Source organism: Ursus arctos, chromosome Y (genome assembly GCF_023065955.2).
Source record: "Ursus arctos isolate Adak ecotype North America chromosome Y, UrsArc2.0, whole genome shotgun sequence".
NCBI classification, from domain to species: Eukaryota; Metazoa; Chordata; class Mammalia; order Carnivora; family Ursidae; genus Ursus; species Ursus arctos.
This window is the reverse complement of record NC_079874.1, coordinates 25,386,345-25,412,914: the sequence shown is the minus strand read 5'-3', so window position 1 is coordinate 25,412,914 and position 26,570 is coordinate 25,386,345. Positions and strand designations below refer to the sequence as shown.

The window sequence follows — 26,570 nt, the reverse complement described above, 5'->3', positions numbered from 1 at the left end:
CACCCTGGAGAGGGTGGGAGACGATGTTAGTCAACGAGGGTCTCACCAATCCAATGGGCTTGTGGGGGGGATGCTGTAGGAAGAGGGAGAAAGCCCGAGATGTCCATCTGCAGAGCCCCAGAGCACCTGTGCAGCTCCGTCCGGGCGCAACCATGACGAGGCGCTCCATGAGGAGCCCTCTACAAGGACACGCTGAGCTCAGGTGCTTTTCCTCCTTGTTCTCGGTTGCGAGAATGCACACAAATTATGGGAGTCTGCAATCCCACACCAGTTTCTAATGGGGAAGGAATGCTGGTTACCGGAAAAATCAGGATACTAAAAGGCAAACTTACTTTTTATATAACAGATGAAATCCCCACCAGCAGGAAAACAAGGTCTGAAGGATTTGGGTCTGAGAAGGAAGCTGGGGAGGGACAAGGGGGGAAAGCAGTGAAGGATGAACTTGGGGGAGAAGATGAAGAGGTGACAGAACTCAGAAGAGGGAGAGATCTGTTACATGGTGAGTACCTTCTAAAGCATGTGCTGGCTACCATCTACAACATGGATAGTTAAGAAAGACTGGAGACAAATACTAATTAGAGTATTTTCATTGTAAGAAAGAGGTAGGAAGGGCTTGAACATGGCAAAGAATTTGACAGATTCCACACAGAATCTGACATTAGAGATGGAAGGGCTTTTTAAAGAACTGAATTTATGGAGAAAAAGGAAAGAGAATCCTGAAGAAGGCCTCTCAGGCTCTGGTGTGAACAGAAGGGTGAAGGGTGGAGCCGTCTGCTGCAGGAGAGCCTGGGAGGGGAGCAGATGTGTGCCATCTGAGCACCTGTAAGCCTGAGTACCTGTTAACCACAGGAGAGCCTGGGAGAGGAGCGGGTGTGTGCCGTCTGAGCACCTGTTGGTCTGCATACCTGTTAACTGCAGGACAGCCTGGGAGAGGAACAGGTGTGTGCCCTCTGAGCACCTGTTTGTTCGCCCCCCAAGTGCAGGTGCTACGCTGCCAGCTGAGTGCAGGGCTCTACCCTCAGCCCGTGGTCGGGCCGGTAGATGTGGGGAGTCAGCAGCACACGGATGGTGCCGAGTCCACGCAACTCATGGACCTCTCCCAGGGACAGCCCTGCCTCCCACTCCCCCTTCCTTCCTTTTCCCCCAGCACTGACTTCTCTGCACACTCGGTGTTCTTTCCAGTCTCTGCACTCACACGCACTCCACACTTGCGTGGGCTGATGCCCGTGCCTCGTGGGCCCATGGGGCCCTCCCTGCTCTTCAGGGCTCTCCTTTCCCACCGCCACCTTAGCACCTTCTGCTTCCTCAGTTCTATACGGCTGTGTGTGCGATGGACTAATGCTTGTGTGATCATGTGGACGTGGTTATCTTCCCAACTCAACATTAGGCAGAGATCAAAATGCATCTAGTGCTGCAATAATGTGTGTGCACATGTATGTGCATGTGTATGCTTGTATGCATGTATGTGCATGTATGTGTGCACGCATGTGTATGTGCATGTGCGTGCATGTGCATGTGTGCACACGTGTGTGGGTGTATGTGTGCACGTGTGTATGCATGTTTATGTGTATATGTGTATGCATGTGTACATGTGCGTGTGTGTGCGTGTATATGTGTGTGCATGTGTACAGGTGTGTGCATATGTGTACGTGCGTTCATGCACATGTGTGTGCGTACAGGCGTGTGTGCATGTACACATGTGCATGTGTGTGCATGTGTATGTGTGTGCATGTGTATAGGTGTCTGCATGTGTCTGCACCCGCACAGGTGTGTGTGCGTGTACACGTGTGTGTGCGTACAGGTGTGTGTGTACACGTGTGCATATGCATGTGTGTGCATGTGTATGTGTGTGCATGTGTATAGGTGTCTGCATGTGTCTGCACCCGCACACACATACATGGCACATATATACTAGACTGTGTATCCTTGGTCTATGCAGTATATACATAGGCTCCTGTGTTTATCATATAATGGAGTCTAACACAGTAAGCATCCCCATCATTAGACACAGTAATGTCATAATTCGTAGCCATACATTTCAGGTTGAGGAATGGATAGATGACAGGATTAAAAAATCAGTGTAAGTTGCTAAACATATAGAAAAGTTTCTATGAGAAGTTTTAGGTAAAACTTGTGTTATACCCAGACTCATACAGAGAAATCGTAGACTGTTTCAAATACATTTAATCTCCAAAGAGACGGTTTCTCAAACAGGTAGGAAGCTCTGTTTCTAGAACTTTTTGAAAGCGTCACTTCAAACAGAGCTGCTCATTCGACCCAACGTTTCGCAGGTGGTAGAAGATAATTACAAGCAATGACCGCGTCTAACTCTGCAGAGCGAGGCTCGCCTTTCCAAAATTCAGACAAGCTTTTAGCCCGTTCTTCTGCCCTCTGCACCAGATCCACGATGCAAGGCAGACACCTGGGGCTCTACTCCTCAGGAATCAACATCACACGCTCCTTTCAGGTGCCCCACTCCCCGAAACCTTGCCAGGCGCTTCTCCACTGCGGCTCTAACCTGTCCCCTCTTGTGAACAGAGCCGGAAACAAGAAAGTAACTTATTTTCCGGCTCAGATACGAGTGCCATATAAGACTCTGCTTTTGCTTTGCACAGTTTGTGGCAAATGTACTAGTTTAGGAAAACTGGGAACCAGGAAAATCAATAAGGGAATAACTTAGTTACTGGAATATGAAGTAGCCTTTCAAGAAAGGACGGCGACCGCTGGGAAATACCCATGAAAATGGGTGTGTCACCTGTCACGTTTTTAGGAGACCTAAGTTTTCTTGTTCAATTTCCATTATGACACCAAAATATTGCATATTCGGTGGACAAAAATCAAAAGAGAAACTTCGAAGGTGAAACTGTCTGACACGTGGTCATTCTAGAGGTCACCTAGCTTGGCATTGTAAGTTTACCGATAGCAAGATTACCAGGTCACGACTGTAGGTGAAAACCTCACACTCTCTCGGGCGAGTCCTGGCTTTCTTGCTCGCCCGACAACAAGCACGCGGCACTTACTGTGGCTGGCGGCGTGCGTGGGCGTGAAGTGCAGGGAGGCCTTGGCCCCCTTCAGGCGCGTCTGCCCCCAGTATGCGATGGCCTGCAGCTCCACGGTGTAGCTGGAGTCTGGCTGGAGTCTGTCCAGGAGCACGGAATTCTGGGACTGCAGAGGAAGACAAGATGCGCCAAGCCCGTTACAAGCCTGCCCTGCCTGTCCTCTTTGTCCCAAAGCCATGATACTGTTTGCCAACTGATGGTGTGTGTTCACACGTGTGTGTGCGCATGTGTGTGTAGGCACTACAACCACTTCACAGGTCACATTTTGCTTCCAACCCCTATGATCCCACAACTTGAGCTCCTTTAAATCTTCCTAGGAGATAACCATGCATTGCCAGTTATCACTTACTGTGAAGTCCTTGAAAATAAAGGATAGAGCTGTCAGAAAGTTTCTTAAAACTAAAACCAAGATAGGCATCAGCTAAATATCGAGGATATAGACTTTTGGACGCATATTTTAGAATTCTAAATGGCACAGAAATTGGAATGTTCACTGCCCCAAAAAAAGCCTTGCTACCCTTTTAAAAAATGTTTTCAAACATGTATTTTTTAATGGAATTCAGCTTTATAAATTAGGGGGAAGTTGTTTATGTAAGTTTTCTAACAACAATAAAGGAAACCGAGGAACGCCTTTTCGTGCACTAGGAATCTCATACAATGCCAAATGTTCACTCTCATAGAACTCTCATTTCAGAAAACGGTTCAGTGGAGACTTTATTTCTTGGCATCTGGAAAATAAACCATTCCAAGCTCTTTAATCAACGGGACCAATATCTTGTCAAACATGCATTTTCTAAGCTGATTAGCTTACAGATGAAAATCCCCTGTGACAGGAAAGACACGGACATTTGCTCGGCGATTTACAAGGATCTCAAACAAAACCAAACAAGATCTAAATGTAAAAGGCATTTTGAGGGCGCCTGGGTGGGTCAGTCAGTTAAGAGATTGCCTTCGGCTCAGGTCATGATCCTGGAGTCCCAGGATCGAGTCCGTACCAGGCTCCCTGCTCAGCGGGGAGTCTGCTTCTCCCTCTGACCCTCCCCCAGCTCGTGCTCTCTCTCGCATTCATTCTTTCTCAAATAAGTAAATAAAATCTTAAAAAAAAAAAAAAAAAGGACATTGAGTTCTATCATTTTCTATGACCAGACAGTCAAGACAAAATGATTTCTGTTCCTCTCCTGGAGTTGCACCTGCCATTTGGATAGGAGTAGCTCAGCGAGCTAAATTCAGCTATTTTCACCTAAAATGTAAAGGCAAAACTTCTGGAATGACCGTTCATCCTCTGTACTTCCTCAGCCCAAATGAGAGGGATGGGAAGCTCTCCAACCGTTCCTTCTCTGACCTCAGCACCTGTCACCTCAAGTTCAAGTGTGCCATGCAAGAAGACAACACTTTCCCTCCTCAAGTTCAAGTGTGCCATGCAAGAAGACGACACTTTCCCTTCTCGCGCCCACTTACCCCATCCGTGGTCTTCCTCCGCTTCTTTTTTGTGGGGACGAGGGATTTGCTGCTGACTGTCCAGCTCCAGAACACCTTGTAGTGGTGTACAGGGATGTCTGGTTCCTCGGGACGATCCCACACCACAGCCACGGTCACGGTGTTGTCACTGTTGACGGTGGAATTTGCAAGCCGGAGGTTGGCCGGAGCGGGTGGTGCCGATGGATCTGAAATCCGGGAGAAAGACAAACCACACACTCGAGTGCCACGGTGACCACAGAACCCATATCCTTGTGTGGCTAATGACTACATGGTCAACACGTGAGCACTGCCCTTTACATGGAGAAAAGCTGAAAACAAACACCATCCCCTCTGCAAGCCTCAAATGAAAACACGGATACAAAACAGTAAGATACATTTGTTTGGGCCATATTTGTAAGGTAGAAGGCTCCTTGTAGGCATTTACATACCACTATAACCCAGCTAAACTTTCACTGTGTCGAAATGGACAATATTTTATAAAACATGGTAAAATTTGGGGCAGCTGGGTGGCTCGGTTGGTTCAGCATCTGACGCTTGGTTTTGGTCCAGGTCCCCATCCCTCGGTCACGAGATCCAGCCTGCACTGGGCTCTGCGCTCAGTGCAAAATCTGCTCAAGGTTCTTTCTCCCTTCCTCTCCCTCCACGCCTCCCCCCTGCTCGTGCGCACTTGCTCTCTCAAATAAATAAAATCTTAAAAAAAAAAAAGGTAAAATTCTGTTAGGCTGGCTGACATTAAATAGATCAGCAAAGCAGACCTGCCTGTGAAAAGTCTGGAAAGAAAAAGAAATGCAGGGCACACGAGTAACTGCCTCCATCTCAGAGGTCCTGTAGCTTTTGATCTCGGCTTCGGCAAGAGCAACAAAGGGAGATCAGCCAAAGTAAAGCGTTTTTTCTTCACCTACATCACAAATTGGATGACATACGGACAACATCCATTTTTGTAATTTCACCATTTCTGGCTTGTCACATAAACCAAAACTTCTCAGCTGTCAAGAGGCAGGCGAGGCTCTGGAATTATCGCCCTACAAATCTCCATTTTAAATATGCATACGAACATGACTGACTATGCACAAGCGAGACGGGCTTGCCTTCGTTTCCTGCCGCAAAGTGAGCGCGCCGCTCTCCACACATGATTTACAGACGGTTTCGTTTGGAGACGCCCTCCCTGAAAAATGCTGTCAATAACTCCAATTATGATAGCATGTGCATCAGAAGTGCAAACACGTTATATCTAACTTGATAGAAAGGAAGACGGAGGGAAAAACACCCATGTTTTTACTGTCAGGACCCTTCGTGGTTTGGGAATGATGAAAACAGGAATTATTTTTAAAAATGGCTTTTCTCCGAGATACGGAAGGAAGGATTGGAGGTTTGGATGATGGCTTAATTTTTAAAAACGAGAACCTTTCGTAGTTGCTTTCTCAGGTAAGTGCCTAATGCAAAGCACGTTTCGTGACACTGCTCCTTGGGTGGTTCTGAAACCGTGAAGGTCAGGAGCCTTCTGGGAGCGCCCCAGACATACAGTGGGATACACTGATGCACTGAGTCCCAGAGGGGTCCCTCTATGTATATGCTCTACGTATGTACATAAGTATGTATTTGTAGGTTTTACGTAAGGTGTTTTCAATGTCAAATGCACACGTAATTCTGGAGTGGACGATCTACCTGCAGGCTACAGCTTGAAAAGCACGGCACCCGGTGGCCAGAAAGCAGGAGGTGTGCTCATGACTCCGTTGTGCGTATGCTGGAAGACGCTGGTTTCCCTTAGCCTGGGCGAGGGAAGCCCCGGTTCCCTGCGGTGCTGGCTCAGCAGAGCCCCGAGGAGCCCCACGCCCATCGTCCACACGGAGCGACACGGCTCACCACCGCCTTCTTGTCAACTCACAGTCTCCACTTGCCGCCACTCTGCTGAATTTCCCTTCGGTCCCACAGGACGCGCATTCTCTTCCCGGCCCCCCTGTCTGGTTCGCCCCCACGCCACGATCTCTAAACAGGACGGCATCCGGCCCCTGATGTTGGGGACCTCTTCTCTCTCATGTCCTCGCACTTTCTAGGGATCGTGTCCGGTCACAGCTTTATCCAAAGTCTTTGTGCTGCTGACTCTCGGCTGTATGTCTTCAAGAGAGACTTTGCCCCAAACGGACAAATATTCGATGGTTTTCCTGTCAGCTCCACGTGGTGGTCTCAGAGCCAACTCAAAAATAATGTCTCCAACACTCAAATCATCACCGTTGTCACCCCACGATAAGAGCCACCATTCCAGTAAATGGAAACTCCTTCCTTCCGCTTAACCAGACCGAAAACCTTGAGGTCATACACTTCTGGGCTCTCATGTCCCTTCAGCAACACCTGTCAGCACTGACTTCAAAGTACATCACCGCTGACTGCTTTTCAGCACGACCAGCAGCCTGCAGCAGACAGCACCCTCTTTCCCCCGTTACTGCAGAGACCTCCTGTCAGCACTCCCTCGTGCTGAGACGGCCTCTCCTCAACACAGCTCTCGGTGATTCTTCACTGCACACACCACGTCCCGTGGCTCCCGCCCTGCGAGCTTCCCGGCTCAGTCAGAGGCACAGTGTTGCAGCCTCGCAAACGGCCTGCAGGTGCTGGCCTCGCATTCCCTCCCGAGTCCTCGCCCGGCCCCCCCAGACCCCTCTGCTCTCGCCACATCGTTCCCATACGATTGCTCGGAGAGGACAACCACGAGGCCGAGGGGCTTCCCCTGGTTTGCCTGTATGCCTTCCCCCAGATCTCCCCATGGCGGGCTCCTCACCCACTGCGGGCCTACCAGATGCCACCCTGTTCCAAACAGCTACCTGCTCCCCCTCCTGCCACCGAGAACGTTTTCACCGTGACCTTCTCCTGCTTTCCTGCTCTCCGCAGCCCTTATTACGACTGACTTATTATGCACTTTATTTGCCATCTGCCTCCACTCACGATAATGAAAGCTCCAGGAGGGGAGACTCTTTTCTACCTGTGTTGCTCTCTTCTGTAGCCCCAGCCTTGAGAAGAGGGGCTAGCACATAGTAGGCACTCAGGAAACAGTCGGTAAACGAGTAGATGGAAAATACATTTCCTAAATGTTGGCTTTAATTTGTAAGGTGATATTTCAGTGCCAGTTTTAAACCCCGTCAACCGGAAGGGGTGAATCGTAAGACCGTGAAGTGAACTGCAAAATCAAAGGGGAGGCTCTTTCTGGCTTGAAATAAGAGACTCCAAGCAAGAGGAAGCAATCCCCCTTCCTCTGCAGTAAGACTCCATCTGCAACCTGGAAAAAGGAGCTACAGACTTTTCTGCCAGGGAAACTGGTTTGCAAGCTAATCATCACTTCAAGGCAAGGCAAACAGTTTCAATGTGGAAAGACGATCGCAGCTGTATACGTCTCCAGGGCTGCACCTGAAAGTCTGTCTGTGTGCTGAAAATAAGTAGTTGTGTGAGTCCTCCACTCGTCGTAGGTGTACAGGAAGAGCTCAAAATCATCTCCTCTTCTTCTCAAGAAATCCAGGTGTAATCTTGGGCATTTCACCACCGTCCTCATCGACTCCATTCAGTACGTACGTACTTACTGCCCTGGGAAACTTGATCTCACCTTGGATGTGATCATAATAATCCAGAATAACGTCCTCTCGTTGATGACACGTTATGAAACACGCAACCACACAATTCCTGAGAACAACTTATGAGGAAATCATGCTTTCAAATATGCAAATCAGCAGTATTTCCTTGACATTATTGGAAATGTCAAGCCCTTTTTGACAATTTCCACTCTCGAGATGGTGGACTTCCATTAGCAAGATGAGACACCCCCAAACTAATCACCGTTCAATTATGAGCCAAAGGCAACTGCAGAGATTGTCTGGTTACTGCCCTGATTTTCCTGTGCAAACCAAATATTCATTTGTCCCTTTACTTGCTATAGACGTCAGGTGAGTGGCAGCCTGTCTCATCTGTCTAATCTGAAGGATTTCACTTTCAGTCCGAAAAGTCCCATAGCCAAGTCATTCCCGGCCTCGTGTGATGGCTCTCTACATTACGAGGGAAACTATATTCCCTTCGCTGAATCACACAGAATCTTTTCTTTCGGTTTGCATGATGTCTTAATTACATTCAGATTTTGAAATGTCTACTTGGAAGTCTGCATGTGAAAAAATATATGTATGTATATAAGATTCTACATGTTAATAAAACCCTAAGGGATTCTACAATGTATTCACTTGGCACTTTTTTTAGAAACTGGTGCAGGGCTTCAGATTAGAAAGTGACTTGTCCAAGGTCATCCAAGTCACAGGTAGCAGCAGAGTCAGGAGACTGAAGAGGAGGGCAGAGAGAGGAAGCTGAGCTGTAAAATACACGCCTACACGTGCCACACCTGTCCCTGTGTTACATGTCACCGCCATGACCATGGGCTGGTGTGCCCACAGAAGGAAAACACGGATCGACAGCCCTTCCACAGGGAAAGTGCCATCGTGATAGTCAAGTGCAGGGACTGACGAACTTTTTTGGTCAGGGGGCAGAGTAAACTTAACTTCAGAATCTGAAGACCATACGATCTCTGTGGCAACGACCTAATTTTGCTACCGTAGCTCAAACGCAGCCGTGGAAATGATGTCGACAAGTGAGGCGTGTGCCAATAAAACTTTATCTGCAAAAGCAGGCAGCAAGCCAAATTTGGACCACGGGCCATAGACTGCCAATCCCTGAGCTAGTCTTTCAAAAGCAGTGATACCATTAGCTCTTGAAACTTGACATGAGCACCATCTCTAATGTTACAAATGTATGGTTGTACTTCGTTGAGTAAATGTTGGACTTCTGTTCCTATTTTACAGGTGAGGAAATGGAGCTTGGGAGATTTATGTCCTAGAGCATTGAGCGGGAGGGTCAGAGTTGTCACAAGACCAATGCTCTCCCAGGCCTCCCTCTGAAGCTTAAATGAGAGCACGTTTCCCCCACCTCGATTCCCTTTCTGCTGCTCTCTGCTCCCTCTGTGGGCTCTCCCCACTTATCTGCAGAAACACATCTCGGAAAGCAGAAAGGACGCACACTTCCAAAGATAACTGGCCTCGGAAGGCGTGCTAGGTTTTTCTACTTATCTACAATTTCCACTGTGAGCTGTATCAATCATTTAGCATGAACATCCAATGACGCGTTGAACAAAAATAGTTCCGTTTATTAATGATCATACGTGGTGCTTCCAGCCATGGAAGATGGAACATTTGGGTTTCATCTTGGGTGGTTAAGGTTGCGTTCTTTCTCGAACTTTTGGTGAGTAATGCCAGAAGTGAACGGTAGCATGCAAACGGCAAAACAGAGATGATAAATAAATAACCATACGCATATCCACAAATATCTTCAGACACGTGCACACAGAGAAACAACATATGTTCTAAGCAAATGAATGTTAATTGTATTACTTGCTTTCTTCATACGGGATCCAGAGATCAAACCTCCCACTGAAACGCATTACAGGAATCTCTCTCCTAAGCTAAGTCACCCTGATCGAGTGCAGTTACATTCTTCAAGCAATGGTAGAACTACTCATACCTTCTGCAACCAAATTAGAAGGTTGGTCGTAATATTTAGCTTTTCTTTTCCTGTCCAGACTCAGCAGCTGGGCCATTTTCCTTCCCTCATTACAAAAAGAGAAATCACCCTGCCGTATCGAGACACACAACAACTGCTAAGCCTTTGAAAACCTGCAGAAGCTCCCCTACGGGCGGGTTACCAACTGTCTGTACGTTCAAGACCCACGCACCCGGGCGTCTCGCCCAGTGGAAAGGGCGCTCACGGAGCAGCTGTGGAACGGCCTCGAGAGTCATGGGTCCCCGAGGAGCAGCAGGGAGCTTTATGACCCCCAGTGATGTCTGTTCTCGGTTTACCGACACTCTGTAACGTATGCATGCAATAACAGCCAGGGTGATACTTCTGCGCTCGGAAAACACTTCTGTCTGCTGCTTGTCCTTGATAATGTGTCCGGTACACGTGGGAACACAGAGAAGAGAGATGTAGGAGAAACCCTGAATCTGGAGGGCAGTGAGTATCATCAGTAAAAGATGATGTTTCAGCTGAATGACAACAAAAGATGGATTTTACCGTTTTTTCTGGTAAGTTGCCTTTAATGTTTGCTATTTCAGAATGTTAGACAGAGGTTGAATAATCGCAAATACCCGAATGTTTGCCGTTTTTGGCAACATGCCAAAAAAAAATCAGATTTTGCTTTGTACCATCTATGAAATTGGAAGTCTTCCTTCCGTCACTACCCATGTTGACACATGAAAGTCATGCCGAAAGGCAGACGCACTCTTTCTCAAATTTGGCAAACTTGTGAAGAACATTTTGGCAAAGGTACGAGGACTTAGCAACATATATTTCCAATATTGCATATGCAACTCATACACATTTTTTGCTGATAAATACACATGATCAAGGAAAGGTGAAACACTGATTTGCTGAAAAAGAAGCAAATATGGCATGGAAGACAAAAAGTACGTTTCGGGTAGGTATGACTGTCCCTCTGGGTGGTTCACGCCCATGTCTGGGGCCTCTGCTCGTTCAAAATCCTACAGCTGCCACAGGAAGCTTGCCGGCTGCTGGGATAGGGTGGTATCAGGGGAGAGGACACGAGTGAGGCTAGGACGGCATGCGTGTTTGCAGTTACCACCGCCCTCGCCCTCGGACACAGGAAGCAGACCGGGAATCTAGCGATGCGGGCATTCCTCTCACGGGACTGTTCATACAGGACTTTAAACAGACTGAAAAGGTCCTAGATCCGTCTGTAACAGGAATGCTGTGGTGTGCCGTAAAACCACTGCAGACCCCCAGGGTCCCAAACCTTCGTCCTTGCACTGCCCTGTTCCAGGACACACACAGCTCAACTTCTAAATGCCAGCCCTTCACCTGTGCCTTCCGCCCGCTCCCCCAGGGCCAGAGCGGGCTCTGCCCACCTGCAGGACAGAGGTCCCGGGGGACAGCCCATCTCCGCTCCCCGAGGCCCCATGGCAAGGAGTTCTGGTCACCCATGGTGGCAGCTGGTATCACCACACACCTTTTCATCCTCTTCCTTCTGCTCTCTGTCTTCCTTCACCTCCCACCTACCCGGTTTCCTGGATTCCCTCCGAAATAAGCCACCTCCACTCAAAGCTTTCACTCGCATGGGCCTCTGGAGAAGCCCCGCAGCTCCTGGTAATGTGCGTGGGTCAGGCTCACGTGCACAGACGGGCCTAGCGACCCTTGAGTTCCTACACACCATGTCTCCCATGCTTTGGTCCAGTGCAATAGCATGGAAGCGTTTGGGGAGACCCTACAACCTGGCAGCTTGGTAGCTAGAAAGGCGCTCCATCCTCTCGGTGACCTACCAAGGTAATTCTCCGTGGAGAAGCATTACCATTTCTAGCTTCCAAATAAAGAGACAGAAGCCAGAAAGAGACATTAGGATACTGACTTATTTGTAATGTTGATGTTTAACACTGAAGCCAATTTGCCTTCTTAAGTACCAGGGGAAAGGTAGTAAAAAATTGAAATAAGTAAATACAGAAATCATCCCAAGCTCTATTTTGGGCTTTCTGCTGCCAGCAGGAATGACTGATTGTCTCCATTTTATAACCATGCATGTCTTCTGGAAGCTGACAACAAAAATGGTATTCACCGGGAGGAGGAAAACATGAAACTGAGTTACCAATCTATGCACAACTCAGAATTTTCTGTAAAAATCAGCATTCTAAGGGGTTAGGATGAAGTTATGGGAAAATACACAAGTTAAAAGGAAATTAACTTAGCTAATAGCCAATCCATTCTGGCAAACCACAGACTAATTCTGTATTTAAACAGAACGCTTAAGAAGAGAATGACAAGAATTTTGGCTTTTCCATGAAAATCAGGATTATGGCCAATGAATACCAGGCAGAAAGCATAAACGAAATGAAACCCATTTTATCAAGGGTTTTTTCTTTCTCTATTTAATTTTCCTTTTATTTTCAGAAGTGTTTATTGTAGATGGAAAAAAATCCCTTCCCCTTGACCCAGACTTAAATGACCAAGGCTGGCCCTCCACCCAACTCAAATACACTTACCCTTTGCACAGACTATTATTTTAGAAGCAATCATTCTTTCTCAAAGCCATTTTAAACCACTAGAGGAGTTACAACGGTACAATTTCAGTTCTGGGGCACAGCAGAATAAATGGGCTTTTATTAAATGAAAATACACCATTTTTGGAAACATGGCAGCCTCTGGTACAATGTTCTACTTCCTGGTTTTACAAATACACCCCGTATCCATACTTCTGTACATCCCATTGTGAGGAACATTCTAGACTCTAACCGTTGCACCCTTGCAAACCACAAGTGCTCGTGCAGAATTTGTAAGAGCTTCTATGATGGGTCCAGCATAGATGCATCGCGGAATGATGGGAGTATCATAACTCCGCCAGAGGGTTGAAGATTTCCTGAAGGGCTTGTCTAAAGGATATGTAACCATTAGCAAGATGGCACCACACCTTTCCCCACTTAATCTCATCAAGTGGAAAAAGAGGACTTACTGGGGAAAAACTGTTTAAATGACTTTATTGGCACTTAACTTCTATTGCATAAAATTCACATTACAAGGAACAGTGCAATGACTTGTAGAATTTTCTGAGTTGGGCAACCCGCAACACCCACTTTTAGAATGGTTCCATCAGCCCACCTCCCTCCTTTCTCTTAGGCTTCATCTCCAGCTCCCCTGCCCTGATCTGCTGCTCAACCCTCAGACTCCTCTGCTGTTCCAAAAACACAGCAAGCTCACTCCTGCCTCAGGACCTTTGCACGAACTGCTTCCAGGAACTGGAATGTTCTTCTTTCAAATTGGTGCGAGGCTGACTGTTTCACCTCCTTTAGACAAACATCTCTTTCTCAGCAAAACCTCTGTCCACCCTCCCTAAAACCAGAAACAAAATACCCCCCAACATCTCCTGTGTTCTCTTTATTTTTATCATTAGTTGTCACTGCCTACCCTACTATACAACAGTATTTTACTTACTAATCTTGTTGACTGTTTCCTCATGCCTGCAATTGGCATAAGTGTGTGTGTTCCACAAAAGCAGACATTTTTGTCCTTTCATTCATTTATTATCCCCTGTGCCTAGACCAGTGCCTGACACACACAGGTGCTTAACAAATATTTAATACAAAAGGGAATGGAACACGAGTGATGAGAAGGTGAAGACTCAAAACTAAGTTCGTTTCTACTTTCAAGTTTCCCCAGGAAGGCAGGAAGGCTCTTGGCGGATTCTTCCAGCGGAAGATGGTCATGCACAAGTCTGTGAATAGCAGAAACCACTGGGCTCTACGCTTCAGAGGAATGAATTTAATGGTACGATAATTATATTTCAGTAAAGTTGTTAAACACCGTTTCCCCATTAAGGCCCATTTCTCCATTTGATGAGATCGGAGTAAGGCAGAAAGCAAGGAAGGATGTGGTGCCATCTTGTCAATGGTCAAGGATCCTTTAGGCAAATCCTCAAGGACATGTCCTCCGCCATTTAGCGGATCCATTCCATTTCCTTAATTCCGTGATGCACCTTCACTGGAAAAGGAGTAGAATCGAATTCTGTGCAGACCTTTTTGGTTTGCAAGACGGCAAGGACTGCAGTCTGGAACGCTCGGTGTTGGGTGTGTTTGGAAAATCAGGAAAGAGAGCTACAGTGTAATGGTGAATGATATACTTCCCCACCACAGTGCATTCTCATTCAGCAAAAGGCCATTTAAATTTGAGGGGTGCAGCCCTAGTTGTAGACGCTTCAGGTGCTCAGATATGCTGGGGCATCCCGGGATGGCAAGGCCTTGCGACTTACTCAGAATGGATGCCTCGGAGGCAGGTGGCCGCCACATGCCCGGCCCTGGGAACTGTCAGTGGAGCTCTGCCCAGATCCCAGCCAACCCCTAAAGGTATTCCACATCTGTCTCCCACGGCTGGCAATGGCTTCTGTCTGCTGTCTCTATCTGCAGCCGTGACCTGAGAACGCCAGACCAGGAACTGAACAGATGGTAACGCCTTTGACCACATCGTGCCTGCGTCGCATCTGAACCATGAAACCGAGGTGAAGAGTTCTCAAGCCTCTTACAGATCCTCACCTCTGAACCCACTGTTAATCATTTATCCCCCTGCCTCTCTAAATCATCAGACCACTTGGAGACACAGTCTCAAGACAAGGTTTGAGGGCTATGATTGCACTTTTAAACTTGCTTTGTGTGTTTGCCCCACTGGAGGGAAAAAATGCACCTTTCCTTTCCTAACAGGTCTTTTTAGAAAAGAGTTAAAAGAGTACAACATAAGGTGTAATAGAATCCCAATACCAAATGATTTCGGTGCAAGCGTTCCTCGTCTGAGAGCAATGATGTCATTGACAAGGGGGTAGCAATACGATGTAGTGAGACATGGGCACACTGGCGGCAACACACACTTCCCCAATCACGCAACAGAAATAGCAAGCGATAGCGGCCAGTTCAGACCTTCCCATAATGAAAGCCACAGGACTGAGGGGACACATCTTACACCCTTCGTTAACATCACAAAGCGTTTAAGATCAGTCTAAATTAGCTTCCACGGAGGACGTTGGGGAGTAAGTGAATGAGCTCACTGGCCCCCAGCTGTGACCCGGGACCCTGCAGCACGTGTAGACCGAACAGAGAAGACGCACGGCCCACGAAGCACAACGGGAGAAAATGCATATGATGTGTTATTTGTATCTAATCCAGGGACGGCCTTCCACTAGCACACACGAAACTCACCAGAGATGTCAGGTCCTTCCACCCGCCAGACATGTCACAGCATTAGTATTCGCTGGACTCCAGGGGCCTTCCAACAGCAATGAGATAAGAACTGAACAAAATTACAGCCATGGCACAGGGGACCGGGGGTTTAAACTCTGGATGTCGTGAAGCAAAAGAGATTAATTCACACTCAATACAACCATCGTTTCGGGAAGAGCTTCACAGCCTCAAGCACCTCAAACCAAACCCTTCTCTCCAGAAATTAGCTGAATGGGGACTAAGGCAGATTATCTGGAGGCAAGACTGAACACAGTTGATCATGGAAAACCACCACTTCCAAGGTGAGAAAACCCCACTCTGTTATCCTGCACGATGTTTTGAAGGTAAAAGGCCCGTGACGTTCTTAACCGTACATTCACACACGTGTGCCTTCAAACACATCTGGTCCCGTTCACGCAGAACAGCAAAGCCACCTGCTGACCAACCATACGTACGGACATGGTGACACCATGGCTCTGCACCCCAGGAGTGCCCAGCAGGAAGGTGAGCACAGGGTCAGGAACGCGAGACTGACCTTTGGAGGAGCGGAAGTGTTTGCTGGGGGCCGTGAAGCCTCGGGTCCCATGCACGTTGACAGCTGCCACTCGGAACTGGTACCACCTGCTGGGTCGTATGTCCGTCAGCTGGACCCGCTCATCTGTGGTCTGCGGAGAAGTGTCACAGAGCACCCTTTTATCCAGATGTGTCAGTAGGGTGTGTCTTAAAAGCACACCACCTCGTCAGCCAGCGCAACACCACCCTGACCTCCCTGTGCCCTTGTGCCTAAGTGTGGTCATCACCCTCAGTTATGAGAAGAGCTGTCGGGGGCCAAGGAATTTCTAGGGCATTTCAGCTGTTTAATTCCATTCCTAGGGATTTCACCCCAAAGAGTTAAAGATCTGTCCAGCCAACGCCATGAACATGCCTGGGCTACTTACGACTGGTGACGTAATGCAGCATTAAACCCACGAGGGGCTTCACCACTCCATTACACATGTGAGCGAATATGTACGTGAGCTAATCATTACATTATAGGCAAGAAGATGAAATCATCTTTTGATTATAGAAAGAAACCGTCTCTTGAACATGCTTGCCAAACAGTCTTGGAAGTCAGGAGGAGGACCCACACGCTTTAACAATTGCTGGACGTGCACTGTAACCCAAGCCTTTCTTCCCTACTTGAGCAAATCGGGTAAGACCTGCAAAGACCCGCAGGTGTGTGGACACAGGAAAATGCCCACAGGAAAAAAACCAGACACTGGGGAAGGTGCCTACTTTGGCTGCCTCTCCGTCTGGAGTCGCGAAGTTGACTCAGCCGGTGCTCAGTGGATGAACGTGGTCAAGGGACATTGAACCGAAACCCTCGCAAACCCCACTCCGTAATAACCTCTTGGAAGGGGCTGTCACCTTTGCTTTAATATCTAACAGGGCAGGCTATGAACTCTTCAATGGGGCTTTCTACCTCACTGTGCGGAATGTGAGGCGACTCCTTCATGGACCTCGACATTTACTCTTTGTGGCCTTGAGTTTAAAAACCTACAGTCAGCAGGATCCCCACAACATTTAGCAAAGAAAGGAAGGTGGAAGACAGACAGAGGAAGACATGAAGCAGCGAAAATAATCAAAATAATTAAAGACCTTTCCTCTCTCCAAAACAGAAGGGATAAAGGACTGATCTTACTGTTACTTTCATAAATGTTTAAATAATTTGGAAAATTTACAAGTGAGATCGTACCATTCAGGAAGCGTACCATGTAAATCAAACAGACTTTTAGGCTGGATGCGAGACATCTTTAGGATTAATTAAAAAAAACTTTTTTTTAAAGAAAATATGTATGAAATAGAATTACTAAATTTATTTGGCCAGGGGTTTTTGTTTTTTGGGGGTTTTTTTTGCCAGTAATTTGTTGCCTGTACATCCAATTGCCCATTGCTTTTGGGGTCTCTAAATTACTTCCGTGTTTATACTCTTTGAGATACTCCTATTATAAAAGAATCAAACTCCTCCTCCAAACACCTGGGTACTGAAATTTATTTTGTATTTACTGAAAGGAATAATGGGAATCTCTTGAGCAAAATGACCCGCTGCACGCCAGGTCAGGATTTGTGCCCGCGGACACACGTGGAGAAGCCACTGCCGTTGCTGAGGGCACGAGGGGCTTCACATTGAGAATCTGTTCTTTCTCTGAAACCGTGTAGGCTTCTTGCAGCTGGGAGTGCAGTTAGGAGCGCTTAAAAAGAAAGAAAATATTTGCTTTTCTCATCAGAGAGACGGAAAGGGAAGCCGCAGCGCTAAGATAAACCCCAGGACTGCTGCCATCCAGCTGGGGTATCAGCGTGTAAGCGGACCGGGACGGAGGAAGCACTCGGCAACGAGTGGGGAGCGGCGGGCTCCTTCCCACCAAGTGCTTGTGTGATAGGAATCTTACTCCATCACCTCAAGTCCTTGTGTAGAATGAAGGCTGCGATGCGGGACAAAAAGAGAAGTCACTTAGAGGACCCAGTGTCATATGAACTCATCCTAATGCCGTTGCAGTTCTCTTACTCGGGGCGGTTTTAAGTTTATCTCAAGGAAGTACACTTCTTGGAGGAAATAAATGCGAATGCTCAGAAAATCATCTCCCTCCCACATGTGTTTTGAGCAAAGGAAGCCAAGAGTCAAGTTCCTGGTTGTACCGGGTGCTATGTACGGAGCTCGGCCTGTCTTGTGTAGACACGCGGGCTGTGACGGCCCCGTCTGACCAAGTCACTTCGGTGCTCAGGCTACCTAGGCTGAGGCACAGCGAGTTCATCTTCTACCGGCGGGTGTGTGGTCGACAAGACCTCAAGGGGGAGGGGGAGAGTCCGAGGACCACCGACCTGGGCCACCGTCCGCCAGTGCGTGGCATCGTCTTCGCTAGGATGAATTCCGTAATTCCACCTTCTCTGTACCACGTAGATCACAGGCTCAATGGAAATGTTGAATTTCGAGGACCACTTAACGTCCAGCTGTCCAGACTGCAGTTCTGTAAACCGTAACTCTTTTCTGGGCTTCAGGGGGACCCCTGGAACAGGAGCATAGCAATTAAGACAATCGGCGTGTGACGCCAGTGCAGGTGAAGCTGAGGAAGAAAACTTCTAGAAAAGACCAGCTTCACATCATGACCACTGACCCTCGCTTCCCTCCAGAAGAGTGGCTCCTCCCCAGCACGGTTCATGTTGGAAACCGGACGTGGAGGTCAGCCCGCCGCATTTCAAGAGCACCACCTCCTTTACTTTTACCTTTCCCACTTTTTAAAGAGGCTCTAAATTCAAAGTATTTTTCCCCCAGTCATCTCGAGAGCAATTCTTTTATGTGCATTCTTCGGAATAAACAGTGTTACCGCGTTACATCACTGGAGGTCAACAAGGAATTCACTTGAGGCCACAGTCACGAGGGCTTTGAGGACCCCGTTCCCATTGAACACGCTCTGTTTCTACTGATACACTCTAAGGTCATTATAACATGGTTCCCCAGTTTGCTCGCCCCTCCCGCTCAGAAAGATTGCCTTTTAAGGGAAAAATTACAGACTAAATGCTCTCATGTGGTCAGACCTTACAAGAATGATTTCCAAAGCATAGATCTTCTGAATTCCCCAACTGATTGCGGGGCTCTCTCCTATAGACTTATGGTTTAAAATTGGAAAATGATGAATTTATACTGTTTGGTTTTGGCACGAGTGACCGCCTTGCTTCAAAAGTCCCTCACAGGTGTCTCATTTTAAAGTAGTTAATCATTCTGATTTCTTTTTCCCCCTACGGCGCATGCAAGTGGTCTGGCGACTGACAGACTTAAGACCCGGAGTTCAGAACCATAGGCATTAGGGAAACGCAAGTTTAAAACAAAGCTCTGTACTCAGACGGTATGTAAACTGGATTAGGGAGAGTGCATGGCACCATGATGTTCGATGCCATCAGAACCTTGAACACCAGCTGCCATTAACACCAGTTTCTCTGGACAATGAGCATCTGCCTAACACACTGACAACTCATTTGAACGTGGTATTTCATAACGCTTTCTTTTTCTATTTCTTCCATTTAAGCAGAAAGGAAATTGAAAAATGTGCAAATACAAAATGTAGACACTATGTGATGTATGTTAGTGATCTCACCGAGTATCAACTCTGATTTTTTTTCATTTGGATCTTAATTCATGCTAAGTCTTGTTTGCGGGAAATTTTCAAGTCCTTACACATTTGGGTGGAGGGAGTTGCATAATTTTAAAATATCAGCAAATAAATCTGCTCAAAGGTCAATGAGTTCTACAAAATACTTTCTAGAAAACACATTCCCCATGCCCACTGCAGTCTGTTTTGATTTGCTGATGGGTTGTCCTTTACTGTAACATTGGTGCCTCAACTGGTCCTCACTGGGAGCTTGTGCTGTGGGTGAAGGGTTAATTATCTACATTTGGAACATCAAGTAATTGAGTCTGAGGAAGATTAAGTTGCCAGGAGCAATGACGTGATCTCAGGTTCCTGAGTTTTCTGCTTCCTTCTCCATTTTGTCTTAGAAAGAGCCACTTAGCAAAGTAGAGAAAAGAGGCAGTTTTCATAGCTCTGCATATCCCTGAAAGATTCTGATTCGAAGGTCCTTGATGTCCTTGGTTAGTGTGGAACAGGTCTCCCATTCTGCCACGGCATGAGGGTTTTTCTAAGTTCGAGTCATAAACTTTGCTTTGCAGTACACAACCTTATATTAGGAGTCCCATTTGCTTTCGTGCCTGGAGTATTTCTGCTAAGCAAGGGACTCTGAAATCTGTCCCCATCTGTGCTGTGGGCCCCACTGCTGAACAAACTTCTCCACCCAAGTCCCAACCCAAATGTCCTTCCTCAGGATGTCCCCTCCCCTGGTGATAGCTTCATGACCACTCTAGCTAACAGACCTTTCGACTAGTTCTTGGACCCACCAATATCTCTTCGTTGGACTGCAGAGTGTAATTTCAGGAAGCCTCCCACCCCATGCCCCCATAAGCCCATCTTTTTCTCTAATTCCCTCTTCACGATATTTTGTGATAATTGTTTTCCTAAAGTAGAGGACAGATGGTCTCCTCCACCTTCTCCAACTATTCAACTGCGTCCCATTTTCTGTGGAATGAACACGTGTCATGTCCTCCGCATCATGCCAGACCATCTTCATGACCTACTACCAGCGATCTTTCTACTTATCTCATGGTACATTTCACATATTTGTCACACAACCTGCTTTTAAACCCCTCTTTTGTAGAAACACGCTGCCAGGTACTTCCTACTACCACTAGGTATTTTCAATCTGAAATGTCTTTCCTCCTACTTTCTGACTATGGACACATGAATACTTCCAGGCTCAGACTGAATGCCACCGCTCAGAGCTACTTACCCTAAACCTCCCAACTGGAAATAAAGCTTGCATTCTTCTGCCCCTCTTTGAAGCTTAGCCCATAACTGTCCACATGTGCACTGAACTGCCTTTTACTACAGAAGCTCCTTGGATGGTGTCTGTCTTCCCCAGGAAGCTACAGCCGCCAGCCCTCAAGGAACAGGTCCCTTCACTCCACCTTACAGTGGCCCAGGAGAGCACATTCTGCAAGAGCAAATGTTCAGGACATGTGTGCTGAAGAACAGCCTAACCCTGTCCCATCCCACACTCAAGAACATATCTGCAGAACTAAGAGGATATGGAAACAGTGACACAATGTGCACCAATGGCCAGCCCCTCTCTGCTGGAGGGCACTCACCTTAGGGAAAGGAGAAAACTTAACACAGGTATTCGCTTACTCTTCCATTTTTAAAAAGCAAATACTAAATAATAATACAATAAAACTCTATTGGTAAGTTTACAAGATGGAATGAATAGTTTTATTGCATTGACAGAGCGTTCCCAGTTTTTTTAAAAAAAAAGACCAATTCCTGACAATTCCTGACATGACAGAAATCCCAAAATGTGTTGATGAGTTTTAATCCAGAAGTAGCTCTCTAAAGACTTAGGTCAAGAAAAGAAGCTACCAGATTTTATCCGAGGGAGGAAAAACCAACCTCGACCAAATGATGGCTTTGTATCATGCTTGCATCCAGGTGGGTCCTAGACACACTTTCTACCGAGGGCTGACGTGAAGAGAGGCTGGCCCCTGAGGACAGTTTGTGATTCATGTGGTTTCTTTGTGCACAGTAAAGAGAAGGGCTGGTTAGTTCTTCAAACTCATAAAGCACATTGTCTAGGCTTTCCAATGCAAGTTTCTCCTTGGCTCTCCTATGCATAAACCTCTAGTGTAAATGCAACTCCAGTAAATACCCCGGCCGCTGAAGTAACCTGAACTCAGCAGCAGCAAAGCAAGCATCCGAATCCCCTTGCTACAAGGTTTTCATCTTGAATATCCTTCAACTACCAAGGGCCTGAATCGAACATAATGAGCATCAGCGTGATGTCAGTTCGCATTTCTTCATTTAACAATCTCTCCAATTATTACGTACAACAATCCTATGATTTGCATGTTGAGAAATGGTCCATCTGCTTTGCATCAGGGTCAGCTGGCTCTCTTGATTGGAAGGCACTCCAGCACTCAGCTGTAATTGTGTACAGATGGGGCTCGGCCCCCCAGCCCCCGGGACCCCCAGCCCCCAGCGCCAGGCCTTCTGCACAGTGCAAGTAGCTCACCCAGCACCCGAGCCGTGCAGCCAGATGTGCAGAATGCGTGTCTCCTCGGCGTGTTCCTTACTGTGGAAATGACTAGACTTTTTCTCCTTCATTTTTGAACAAACTAGTCATCCGAAATCCACACTATTCTGTCAAAAATGTGATCCTATAACATCCCACAATATGTGACAATACAGGTGCTTTGTCTTTAAAGCATCACAAGTATTGGGGTGAAACTCAATGATTTAAAAAAATTTGGAAAATGTAATGATAGAAAACTCAATGATCAGAATCAGCAGTTGCAAATCATGAGACTTGATGATTCCTGTAAAAATGTTTCTGCCAGGAGTGTAAATGTTATGCAAATGTAGCAAGACATAGTGTTCCAATGATTCAATAATTCACCATCAGTCAACATCTCTCCTAGAGGTCATCAGTATTCACAGAATTTGTGTTCATAACCCTAATTAAGGTATTGGGTCACTGTATTCGAAATGCTAAAAGACTGACTTGTGACTACTGGGATTAGTCCATCTCTAAAGACCTGAAGTTTCAATATTTCATATATGAAGCAATTCACAGAAATATTAAGTTACCGCCACCATCAGATCATCCAATTTGTTTGGAAACAAACTGATATGTGATTCATTTCAGTTTATGCACAGTAAAGAGAAAAGACAGATGACCGAGAGCCACAGATTAACCTCCGTCTTTACGTGTGGAAAGCAACTTCAGCTTTTCTCCTGCCCTTCCCTGACCAAGTGCCATAGTGGGGAGTCAGAAGAAGCAGAAGCTTGGGCAGTAAAATAATACATCATCTTGGGGAGGGAGGGGAGTTGAACTCAGCTGTAAATCGGCCTTAAAATAGGCCAGGGAGAGCATCAAAGGGAAAGCAAGTGTCCGGACAGGCAGTCGTTTCATGTTGTGCACCAGTGGAGAATCAGCCTCTTAAACTTTCCGCAATGACGCTAAGGCTCGCATCGCCAGGAACAGGCAGCTGGGGTGGCACTGACCCACGTTAACATGTGCACGTCCTCCAGGAAGCTGGTAACAATCTTATTTGAAGGGCGAAGTGAACACTCGCTGCTGCTTTCCTTTGTTTTAAACTCTATTACTGAGTACGGTTCACTTAGAGGCACCAGGTAAGGACAATTCTTACGGCATAAACCAAATTGAATGCTCAAATAGAATGAATGCATTCTGCTGAACGTCTTTTCAAAATATGCATACTTTTTAAAAGCTCAAGTTTGGGGCACCCAGGTAGCACCGTCGGTTAGGGGTCCAACTTGATTTCAGCTCAGGTCACCATCTCAGGGTTGTGGATCCAGCCCCGCGTGGGGCTCCGCACTCAGCATAGAGACTGCTGAGAACTCTCTCTCCCTCTCCCCCTACCCCTCCCCGCCACTCTCTCCTCTCTCCTTTCTCTCTCTCTCAAATAAATAAATAAATCTTTAAAAAAAAAAAAAAAGCTCAAGTCTGTAGCATCTAAGGTTTTAGAAGCTACAACACCAAGTATGTCCGCCATCTCCCCTACCAAACACACAGGGGGCCAAACACAATGCTTGTATTTCTGTATTTTAAAATTTTTTAACCAACCCAAGAAGCAATAAAAGAAAAAATAGGAGAAAGGTTGGTAAATATCAATCTATTGCAGAAGTTGAGATAATTATTTCTGCACAAATGAGTGTTACGTGCATGACTGCCTTGATAAGGACGTACTGGACCGGGTAGGAGCTGGGATCAGATTGACGTCGTACCCTAACCACTGACATGTCAGTGATTTTATCAGATTGAAATATTTGACATTGATACACCTTATGATTGACCTATACCACATTAATACCATGATTTAGGGTCCATCCAGTATGATAGCTCGATAGACTCAAAATGAAACTAAGAGGAGAGCTGGCCCAGCTGGGGCCAGGGTCACACGTACTCCCACTACCAACAATCAAATCACCTGAGCAACGGCTTGCAGCCTCAGCCTCAGCCCTTGTGGACTGGGAGCAGGACCAGCCCACCCCAACCAGTGACGGGGCACCCCTTCCTAAGGAAAGAGATGGCACAGAGAGAGGAGGGCAAGCCAATCTCCCACGGTTGGCTCAGGGCAGCAAGGGGGCAACGTGTAGGCGAGGACGGTGATGGCTGGTAGGCCACAGACTGCTGAGAGTGATTTGTGTGCAGACTGGCTGGCTGGGTAAACGTGCTTGTCCCTGCAAAGCCAAGGGCTCGGTCCAAAAGGACCCTTTCCCTGAGAGACACGAGCTGTCAGCACCAGCATCCTCTTCTGAGACTGAGCACGAAGTGTGAGTCCCAGGCAGGAACGTGATGAGACACTTGGGGTGGCTCATCGGCTAGACTGTGGCAGAGAGCATCACAGCAGCTGTGTGGGTCCATCCCCCCACCCCCGCTGGCTCACACACGCCTACTCAGTGCCTCGGTCAGACGCCCCCCCACCCCGGTTATGGAAACCAGCTTTCCTTCAGGGACTGCTCAACAGAGCAAGGGGGAGATATCTACACGTACCTATATATACTTTCAAAATAACAGTCATATTGTCCTAGGCTCACCGGCAAAAGTCATCGCCAGGTCAAGAGTCTGTTTATTCTATTTCTAGGTAGTTCTTCATGAATGACCTGTCTCCACAAAAAACCCAAGTTGAGAGCTACTTTATAGAAGAGGGACGTCAGGACTTAAAAAAAAAAAAAAATCCATATTTAGTTAAGCGTAGGTTTAAATTCCAAGTCTCTTTTAATAATTAATCATTTATGCTGGCCCTTTGGAGAATATTTCCCTTATTCTTGGTGAACCAGACATATTTGAAATTCATACTGACTCTTCAATGCTTTTAAATAAAAAGCATCTTTTAATTTATATTGCCTCTTTAAAACACCCCACTTTAAAGCACTAAGGGTTTTACAAATGGCTTTTCAACAATCATTCTAAAAGCAGCCTATTGTTATGGTAAATGCTAATACTTAAATAGTAAATCTATAATAACAGAAAAGGCTTCCTAATAATAGACTTTAGAAGAATTAAATGGCGTGGGGTTTTGCAAAAGTGATTTTATGTAGCTTATAATGAGACGCATGACCATGATAAAACTGTAAATCCATTAAAGAAACATCACCTGGTAAGAAAGGGAAAGCAGCAATTATTTTGAATTTGAGACGTAATATTTATGCCAGGTTTCCCCAGGTCTTATGCACAAACAAGGAAAACTGGATGGATTACACAGATTTGAGACGAGAGTAATTCCAAGGGAGCACCAGAGGCAAAGGGCAGGGACGTGAGTTCTGGGAGATGGGAGCTGTTATGATAGTAAGACCAGACCAGACTTCAGACAACAGTCAGCCAGCGCATGATTCAACACTGGCATTGCTGGCAGTACTGTTTTATGCAGTTTAAAAATAACTGACCTATATCTGGAAATCATATATATTTGGTGTGAGTGAAAGAGAGAAGACAGATTACTCTTTCTACTTGTAGTGAATAGTGCCTAGTGATGAATTCTATTTGACTCTTCATATGAGATGCCAAAAAGTAGCAAAATTTTGTCTCCCTGGATACTCTGAGGGTATCCAAAACTGGACATGATACAACAGAATCGGTTTGGCATAAAAGAACGGGGTCACAACGACTGGAAGGGGCGAGTTACGCTTAGGATCAAGGAGTGAAGGGCTCTAGCAACTGCCTATGAATGTAAACTCTTACATCTGCTAAACTGTTTGGTAAACTGAATCCCCATCTTTGGAAGAGAGCTATTCCTCCATCTGGGTTCTCAAGACATTCATCAAAATACTGAAAGTCCGGACAATGACACTTCTGTTCTTGGATTATGCCAATAGGAAAACCACGATACCCGTGCATTTGTTATGCGTTTTTCAAGCGGGTCCCCTCCCCAGTCTCGTTTCCAGGGATTTAAATCGATTTGTTCCGATGTCCCCAGTGCAGCTTAATTGATTCACTCTTTGTGGACGAAAGTACAAGGACGTTCCTGAAGTGATGTTTCCTTCCTACACGTTACATTTAGTAAAAATGATTTGCTCTGCCCCAGAATGAGTTCATTGTGGCTGATCTGTATGGTCCCATAATAGTTTCAGACATGTCTGTGTGGCACAAAGTGCATTTTCTTACTGTTTTTCTTCCCTTGCAATGGTGCCTTCTTTGACTGACACCCTTCCCCATGCACACCCACACCCCCATCTTTGACTGACACCCTTCCCCATGCACACACACACACCCATCTTTGACTGACACCCTTCCCCATGCACACCCACACCCCCATCTTTGACTGACACCCTTCCCCATGCACACACACACCCCCATCTTTGATTGACACCCTTTCCCATGCACACACACACCCCCATCTTTGACTGACACCCTTTCCCATGCACACGCACACCCCTATCTTTGACTGACACCCTTCCCCATGCACACACACACCCATCTTTGACTGACACCCTTCCCCATGCACACCCACACCCCCATCTTTGACTGACACCCTTCCCCATGCACACACACACCCCCATCTTTGACTGACACCCTTTCCCATGCACACACACCCCCCCATCTTTGACTGACACCCTTTCCCATGCACACGCACACCCCTATCTTT

The 26,570-nt window shown here is 46.7% G+C and overlaps 1 protein-coding gene across 2 annotated transcripts in view; it reads right to left on the bottom strand.

Moving 5' to 3' along the window:
- The window catches only part of LOC130541803 (anosmin-1), a 182,850-nt gene that overhangs the window by 29,623 nt on the left and 126,657 nt on the right, over nucleotides 1-26,570 (bottom strand). For both annotated transcript variants that reach the window (XM_057315651.1, XM_057315640.1), the window contains exons 5-8: nucleotides 18,182-18,366; nucleotides 15,858-15,987; nucleotides 4,518-4,723; nucleotides 3,021-3,165 (exon numbers count right to left, since the gene is read on the bottom strand). In XM_057315651.1, the coding sequence (XP_057171634.1) occupies nucleotides 3,021-3,165; nucleotides 4,518-4,723; nucleotides 15,858-15,987; nucleotides 18,182-18,366 (666 nt within the window). The remainder of the gene's footprint in view (nucleotides 1-3,020; nucleotides 3,166-4,517; nucleotides 4,724-15,857; nucleotides 15,988-18,181; nucleotides 18,367-26,570) is intronic.